Source organism: Mirounga leonina, unplaced genomic scaffold, assembly GCF_011800145.1.
Source record: "Mirounga leonina isolate KUSES-001 unplaced genomic scaffold, KU_Mleo_1.0 Mir_200, whole genome shotgun sequence".
Taxonomy (NCBI): domain Eukaryota; kingdom Metazoa; phylum Chordata; class Mammalia; order Carnivora; family Phocidae; genus Mirounga; species Mirounga leonina.
The window spans coordinates 29,741,619-29,750,374 of record NW_023270503.1 but is presented as its reverse complement, the minus strand read 5'-3'; the positions used below and the strand labels follow the sequence as shown (position 1 = coordinate 29,750,374).

Here is an 8,756-nt window from a genome sequence, read left to right as displayed (position 1 = left end):
TAGATAGATAGATAGATAGATAGATAGATAGATAGATAGATAGATAGGGATAGGTAGATAAGGAAGGATAATTAGGCTAGATTAGATACATAGATGGATGTAGATAGGTGGATGGATAGATGGGTGGATAGATGGGTGGGTGAGTGGATAGATGGGTGGGTAGGTGGGTGGGTGGATGGTTGATGGATGGGTAGGTGGGTGGGTAGATGGGTGGGTGAGTGGGTAGATGGGTGAGTGGATGGGTGGGCTGGCCAACCAGCTGTACTTCTCCCTGGAGCTTCAGCCTTCTCTATGGATCTGTTTATATACATTTGTAAAGTTGGGATCATACTGGACTCATACTGCTTTATAACCTGCTTTGTCCACTGAGTATCACTTAGTCTTGGGTACTTTTTTAAGTTCACCAAATGCCTTTGAATTAGATGTATTCCAAGATCTTTCACATTTCCTCTTCTCCACCTGAGCTTACCCACTCATCTAGCTATGTTACCATTAGCCAATTATTTGACTTCAGTTTCCTTGTCTGTAAATAGGGATTAATAAGTATGTGCCTCAGGACTGTGTAAGGACTCACAGGGACAGGACCCGCCGTGTCTTAGAGCCCTACATTAGTGCCCTTTCTTTCTCCTGAGGCCTGTCACACCTTTGGCCCCTAATTCACTTGGTCAGGGCCTGCCTCAAGGAGCACAAACTTGGCTTTACCCCAGAGGCACAGATTTCTGTTTAAGACAGACACAGAAGCACAAAGAAGTTATTTACTTCTCTCAAGACCTAGGCCTGCTGGCCACGGATGTGTCGTCAGAGCCCAGGGAACATGACTCTCAGATTCTGTGCCACTCCAGCCTCCACCTTGCTGGGGACCGGAACCCCAAGGACGTTAGCTTCACTTTGGCTTTTTGGTCGGTTACCTTGTCCCCACTCCTGCCCCCAGGGGTAAGTATTTAACTAACTACATGTAGAATATTAAACCTCAGAACCACCACAAATGCAAATAATTCTTTGGCCATAAAACACACTCACTATTTACAACATCCAGACACTTGTTAAGCCATCTTCTTATTCATTGCTGTAATCCTTGTGCCACTTCCTTTTCCCCAACTAGAAAATGACAATACTTTTCTTGGCATATCTGAGATCAGGAAATATCCAGTTCTCGGTCTCTCAGAGATCCCTGGCCTGGGAAAGGCAGGAACACTTGAAATAGAAAGTGGCTGGCTCGTGGGTTAGGGGCCTTACTGTTCACTGTTACCACTGGCTGCCACTGGGCAGGATGTCAGCCTGGGACTGGGGTTTCTTCCTTGCCTGTCTCCTGCAAGCCCACAGGCCAGGAACAGTCCCGGGGGAACAGGAGGCTCCTGCCTGTCCACGCACTTGGCAGTTTTCAGCGCGCATTCCTGTGTGTGATTTCATCTGAGCCTAGCCCAAGGCCTGAAACCGAGTCGTGGGAAGGGCTGGGCCGGGGCTAGAGACGAGCCATCTGAACAGAGTCCCCAGGCCTTTGCTGCTTGGCTGCCCACCAGCTGGAGGGCTGGTACTTCGGGGCTCTGGGAAATGGGAAAAGGAATTGTCCATTGTTGGGGGAAGCAAGAGATGGCGGTGGAGCTGTAAGACAGGAGGCCAGAGGCTCCCAAGACCCCAGTGTGACCGTCTCCCGAGGGCCCTGTTCCATCTCCCATGCTTCAGGGGACAGCGGGGTTGCACGGGCACTCAGAATCTGAAGGCAGCTCCCATTCCTGAGGATATGCTACGTTTTTTGTTGTTTTTTTTTAATCTATACTCAAAATAATCCCATAAGGGAATTGCTTTTATTTTCCCCATTTTACAGACAAGGAAACTGAGTCACAAAGAGGTAAAATAAGTGTCACAAGGTCACACTGCTAGGAAGTGGTAGAGCCAAGATTCAAATTCAATTCTGACTTGGAAGCCCGACTCCTAACCACTGCACCATAGCTGATGGTGAAGAACATCTCAGCTCCTCCATCCTTCTCACAGCGAGGAGGAGACTGAAGCCGGGGGAGGCTTCTCATTAGTTAGTGAGACAGCCAAGTGTTCAGAGACCACACCTCAATTTAGACCTGGGCTCCACTTTCTGCAGGTAGATGAAATAAGCCACTTTAGCAACTGTGAGCCTCAGTTTCTTCATCTATAAAACGGGGATGTTGGCCCTTCCCCATTGGCTTGTCATAAGCATTAGGAAAGGATATGGCTGAGATCCTCAGCCCACTGTCTGGCACATAGTAGGTGCTCAGTAAGCTTTGGCATGAGGGTCAGGCTTTGGCATGAGGGTCAGGGCTGAGGGAGGAAACTGCAGCCCCCTCTGAGGTGGGAGAGACTGGGGTTGATCGCTCACCTCCACACAGGGACTTGGGGGCGCCCTGGTTGGTGCTGCTGGCAAGAGCTGGGGGGCTCGGGAAACCTCGTTAAGCCGTGTCTGATCTGTGGCTTCCTGTGGCTGGAGCCTGACTCAGACAGTCACCTGGTTCCTGAGTTGGCCCCGGGCCAATGCCTGTTTCCGTTAGGCAGGAAAATGGAGGCTGGGAGGACAGGAAAGAGTGGGAAGGGTCTGTGGGCCCAGGGGAGAGGGGCCGCAGCTGATGCCATGGAGGGGGAGTGGGTTTGGACATTAGGTTACCTGGGTTCAGATCTTGACTTTTATGAGCTATGGACCTAGGCCAGATCACCTCACCCATGAGCCTCAGTTCCCTCATCTATAAGATGAAGATGGTACCCTTGGATGGGGGTGGCCGGGGAGTGAGTAGGTAAGACCGTGCCTGTCCCGAGGCGCTCACCAAATGGTCATCTCTGTCCCGACCCCACTATCTGGTGGTGCTCCAGATCTGCCGGCAGGCCCTGAAGTTCCTGACACAGATCCAGGCGCAGCCCCTCATCAACCTGCAGCTGGTGAACGCCTCGCTGTACGAGCACGTGGAGCAGATGCACCTCATCCGGAGATGCCGGGAACAGCTGAAGCTTCTGGGGGATTACCTGGGCCTGTGCCGAAGTGGGGCCCTGAAGGAGCTGAGCAAGAGGTGAGCATCCTGGACGCACACCAACACACATCAACACATACAGCCAGCACCCGCACAAGATGCCCTCTTGGGAGAAATGCCAGGGCTGGGCACAAATCACCTTCCCACTGGGTTTGGGAAATGACCACATGCTTTGAGAGTGGCTTTTATTTGTTTGTGTATTCATTCATTCAACAAATATTTACTGAGAACATTCTAAGTGCCCAGGTTTGTGGGCCACAGAAGTGGGCCAGTTAAGAGGACTGGAGGAGGGCAGAGCAGGGAAGACTTCCTGAAGGAACGGACATATAAGGTGAGACCCAAAGAATGAGTAGGAGTTTAGAAAGGAGAAGAGATTCAGGAGAGAGTGATCCAGACAGAAGGAAGAGTGTGCACAGGCCATGAACGAAGTCCCCATACATGGAAAGAACAGAGAGAACTCGGGGGCGGGTGGGGGGGAGTGGGGGAAGGCCGTGTTGCCCTGGCCCCTCCCTACCCAGTCCTCCCTGCATGGCTGCTTTGCTGCTGTCCAGCACAGCATCCCTCCCAAAATCCTCAGAAGAGGGCAAGATTAGGGTGGGACCCTCAGGATGCCCTTGGAGAAGCTTCTCGGCAGCATGGACTTAGGGTCCTTCTGGGCCCGTCGTAAATGCCTCCTCGCCCAGGCCACGGTCTCGGGGTTGGGCTCTCCTCAGGCCCTCAGGAGGGCAGACCCCAGGTGGGGGAGCTGGTGCCTACTGTCCAGTGGGGCTTTGTGGCTGGGTGTCTGGGGACTTGGGGCAGCTCAGCAGCCCCTCCACTTTCGCCCCTGCCCCCAGCCACTTCTCCACACAGGCCTGGCACAGAGACCAGCCCTCTGATGGGCTGTAGCTCTAGGCTTCTGGCTCGTGTTCTCCGGGGGTCGTTCCTGCATGGCTGTGTGGGGCCCAGGCAGTGCCTAGTACAGGCCCCCTAGGACTCTCAGGGAGGGGGCTGCTGCAGGAAGCTCTCTCTGAGGCATAGGGGAGAAGCTGGCTCCTCAGGCTCCCAGAGTGGCCAGCTGGGCCCTGGTCTGCACAGGGCCTGAAAGGACAGAAAGCCCTCTGGTGGCCACCATGAGGGACCCTCTCAGGCTGCTTCCCGGGGAGGCCCTGCCTGTCGTGATCATCAGCTGGGTGCCTGGGTCTTCCCTCATTGCCCTCCTTTCTGAGATTCTAGGACACAGGGCTCCAGAGAGTCTACCCTCTGGCCCCCCCGACCAGGGTGGTGAGATCTCACTGTCATCACCCTCCAGTCAAGGGGATCTTCTGCACACCTGAGCAGACCAGGTACCTGCAGGGTGGGTCCTGGGTGCTGGCCTCGCTTCCCTGGCCCCACCCTGCTCAGATTGTTTGGTCTTCGGCCTTACTGACCTGTCTGGGCTGACCTGTGGGGCAGCCCTGCCTCATTCTCCCTGACCCTGCGGTTCCCATCCTTGGGTAGCAGCACTGCATACCTACTGTGCAGCCTACCAGCCTTCGAGAGAGCAAGGCTAGGCCAGTGGAGGTCCCATTTTGGAATTAGCATGGGGCAAGTGAAAGAGATCAGGAGCGGCCTCTGCCCGACCTCAGATTTGCTGTGTGACTCAGAGAGGTTGGTTCACTTATCTGAGCCTCAGCTTTCTTGTCTATAAAATGGGCCAGTAATCCCTGTGCTCATGCGGCCTTCCAGAGTTGTGCTGAGGGCCCCATGAGGGGCTCAGAGTCTGGGGAAGGACACAGACAGGTAGACAGATGGCCCTGGGTCAGCATGACGCATGCCATGAGGGAAAGCATCTGACCCAGCCTCATCAGGGCTGGAGGGCCAAGAAAGCTCCCAGAGGAGACGGCGTCTGAGCTAAGGGTTTGCAGGGTTTTCTTTTCTTCTTCTCTTCTCTTTAAAAAAGAAGTGTGTTTCTTCTTTACAAAGATAGTCAATATTCAAACAGCGTAAAAGAATCAGGCAGGAAGTTCCGATCACCCCTCCTGCAATCACACCACCATCAGTACTGTTAAAGCATGCTTCCAGAACTCTGTCCTTACCCATGTACATAGTGAACTGGGATTTTGCAGAAGAACCAGGAGAAGAAGGGGGAAGGGAGGGCCCAGCTTTCCTGGCTCAAGGGGACCGGTGATGTGGAAGGGGACAGGAGTTTGGCTTACCAGGACCCTTGAGGGGTCCAGTGCAGTTGGATCGTGGGTGCAGGCGCCAGACCGCGAAGGTCCTAGGTACCACACTAAAGGTGTTTGGATTTATCCTGCCAACAGTGGGGAACCCTTTGAAGGGTTTTGAGCACGGGACTGTCAACATCCTCCAGGGTTTAAAAAAGGCGAATTTAGGGGGTGCCCTCCTGGCTCAGTCGGTAGAGCATGCAACTCTTGATCTCGGGGTTGTGAGTTCAAGTCCCACATTGGGTGTAGAGATTACTTAAACATAAAATATTTTTTTTAAAAAGTAAGCAAGTAAGAAAATGAAAAGCCCAGTTTGGCAGCAGTGGGGCACGGGGGCTGGTGTAGTAATTAGCCCAGGGAAGTGAGGAGGCCTGGGCTGAGTTGGCCAGAGTGGAGGCTGAGGACCAAAATGGTTGGGAAGGAAGGGCAGGCCTTGAGTGTGAGTGGTAAAGTCAGGGAGGAGTTCCCCTTTCCTAGTGGCAGCCCTCTGGCTGGGCCCTCTGAGAGAAAGGGGATCCTCGGACAGGGCAGGACATGTCTCCAGGGGCCAGAGAAGCCCCAGAGCACCCTCTCGGCCCTTGGGAAGGAGCCATTCTAGGAACGCCCTGGAGGGGTGGCCAGAGGAGGCACCTGAGTTCAAAGGAGTCACACAGCCTGGGCTTGGAATGCAGATCTACCAGCCCTGCCAGCACCCTTTCCCACCCCATCACTGGCTGCAGGAGTGAAGGGGCAACCTCCCCTGTCTTCCACTCTCTTCCAGAGTGCCCTACAGATCTCTCGGGCCCCTTCCCCCCGGCAGTGAGCCTCACGCCAAAGACGACAGAGAGGGGTCTCCTGATTGCAGGGTGGAGAACGGAGTCCTGGAGCCCTGGGGTGTGGATTTCTCCCCTGACAGCAGGATGAGAAGTGGCATCTCACCCCGGGGCCCATCTCTGTCCCCTCCAGCTTGGACTGAGTCCTGTGGAGAAAGCACCTGCAAGGCCTTACTGAGCGTCTGACAGGCCCAAGGAACAGTGGCTCACAGGGAGGGTCCTGGCCTGGCCGCTCCCCAGGGCTTCCATGACCGTGGGCAGAGGGCAGATGACAGAGATGACTCTCCATCCAGATCAGCCCCACCCTTCCTGCCTGTGCGCCCCCCGCCCCCCCTGTTTTCCTGGTGATAAATGGCAGCTTCCCGTTCCCAGAAAGCTGGAAGTTTACTGGGGAAACCAGTATGGTGAACTGAGCAGCCGGTCGGCAGTGTCCTCAGCCCTCGTCGCACAGCATGGCCTGCCGGGCTGCTTGGTGCGGCTGGTCCTCTCCACACAGGGTTGGGTTCCCCCAGACCATGATGGAGGCCCATTCCAGATGCCCCGGGGCCTCCTTAGGCATTTTCCCCAACCCCAGTACCCACATAGGCATACACAGCAAGGCCAGGCAGGTGTTGTCACAGGGTGTTTACTCTCCTTCCCTCAGGATGGAACCCCTCGGATCGCTGCCCTTGCCGAGCTGGAAAGTAGAGCCGCCCTCGGGCCCCGTCTCCCCCGTGCCCCCCACCCTCTGAAACGGGATCTGGCGTACTTGGGCCACATCTCCAAGCCTCTCACGTAGCACCGACACTGGATGCTTGACTGTCCCTCAGCTAGCCCAGGGGTGACAGTAGGGCAGAGGCCACTTCCCATGCATTTCTGTCCCCAAGCGCTGTCCCTGGTATGAAATGGTGGCAGGAATGACAACAGCTAACACCTCCAGGTGTTACTGGGTGGGTAAGTGTAAGGGCTCCGGAGCCACACCCCCGCGTTCAAACTCCAGCTCTGCCACTCACTAGCTGTGTGACCGCAGGCAAGTTATTTAACCTCTCTGGGCCTCTATTCCCTCTTCTTCTCAAAGTGGGGCTCGTAAGAGTACTGAGCTCACGGGACTGTGGAATGAGTTAATGGATAAAGCTCTGAGCCCAGTTCTCCGTACAAATGTTAGCTTCGGTCATCCCCCTCCTCACTGTTATTTTTTTTATAGACATTTTATTTTTTATACCTTTAAATTTGTTTGCAATTTTTTCAGCTTTATTGACGTGTAACTGACAAAATTGTGAGGTGTTTAAAGTGGACATCATGATGATTGATGCATGTATATACACTGTGAAAGGGTCCCTCCCATCTGGCTCATTCACACATCCACCCCTCACTACTTACATACAGCTTTTTGGTGAAAGCATTTAAGATCTACTCCCTCAGCAAATTTCAGGTATACAACACAGTGTTGTCAACTGTAGCCGATAATCACTCATTGTTTACTGTGTGCGGAGCACTGTGCCAAATGCTTTGAATAAATTATTTAATCCTCAAAACAGCTCCATTTCTCAGGTGAGGAAGCTTGAGGTGCAAAGAGGGTGAGTAATTTGCCCCAGGTCACCTGGAAGAGCAGGTCCCCAACCCAGGCGGCTGACCGTGCTCTTTAGGGACCGCCCCGGCCAGGCGGTATGTTCATACCCAGTTAGCAGCTGAAGGAATGAAAACAAACACAGGTTTGCCCGGATCATGGAAAGCCTTATAAGGAGCCTCTTATGTTTTGTTTGAAGGCTCAACCACAGGAATTACCTCTTGGAGTCTCCCCACAAGTACAGTGTTGCCGACCTCCAGCAGGTGAGAGTCCCCTCCCCGACCTCCAGACCTCTCTCAGAGGGGCCTCATTCCTGGAGAAATCAGAGAGGGGGATGCGGGAGGGGGGGCTGCAGCTTTTCAGGCCCTCAGCGTGTCTCGCTGTCCCGTGCTTCCCCGGGCAGTGACCGAGCACCAGCCCCTGCGGTGAGCAGGCAGGCGAGCCAAGTCCGGGGCACAGGAGCTCCTCAGCCCCTTCCCTGCGGCTGGACTCGTCCCCAACAAGAGGGCGGGGGTGGGGGGAGGCCCCGGGGGTGAGAGCTGGGGACATTCCTTTCCTGGCAGGAGGGCACTGTGGATTTGGGTCTCCTCTGGCAAGCCAGTTATCCCCAGTGACCTCTGCATGCGAGAGCTGGTCACCTGCATCCTTCGGCCTGGTCCGGGGAGCTTTTCTTGCCCAAGCGGGGAGAGCCTTCTTCGGGGGTAGGACCTTGTTCAGGCAGAGTGCCAGGAACAGCAGCAGGCCGCACTGTCCCGATGGCCTCGGCCTCAGCGCAGCTGCCTGAAAGGCCTGGCGGCCCCCGCCCCTGCCCTCCACAGATCGCAGACGGGGTGTACGCTGGGTTCCTCAATGCCCTCATCGGATTCGCCTCCCAGCACGTCTACCACTGCGACCTGTGCACCCAGCGCGGCTTCATCTGCCAGATCTGCCACCACCACGACATCATCTTCCCCTTCGAGTTTGACACCACGGTCAGGTATGCGGGATGCCCTCCCCACGGCTGGCCCCGGCGTTCCGGGGGGGCAGGCGCACAGAGGACGCCATGTGTGTGCTGGTGCCGCGAGCTGGCGAGGTCGTCTACAGCAGCCGATGCCCTGGGCAGTCACGGCGGCTCTGGGCCTGCTCAGGGGACAAGAGAGCCCTCCGAGGACCCTTCCCCAGACCAAGGAAGCTGTCTGTCTCCCTAGAGAAGAGGTAGCTTGCCGCGTCTTTGAGCGGGGGC

At 55.3% G+C, this 8,756-nt stretch overlaps 1 protein-coding gene across 1 annotated transcript in view; it reads left to right on the top strand.

Annotated features, from left to right (window-relative positions):
- The window catches only part of PLEKHM1 (pleckstrin homology and RUN domain containing M1), a 29,603-nt gene that overhangs the window by 18,154 nt on the left and 2,693 nt on the right, over positions 1 to 8,756 (top strand). The window contains exons 6-8 of the mRNA XM_035027487.1: positions 2,836 to 3,029; positions 7,734 to 7,797; positions 8,353 to 8,510. Of these exons, the coding sequence (XP_034883378.1) occupies positions 2,836 to 3,029; positions 7,734 to 7,797; positions 8,353 to 8,510 (416 nt within the window). The remainder of the gene's footprint in view (positions 1 to 2,835; positions 3,030 to 7,733; positions 7,798 to 8,352; positions 8,511 to 8,756) is intronic.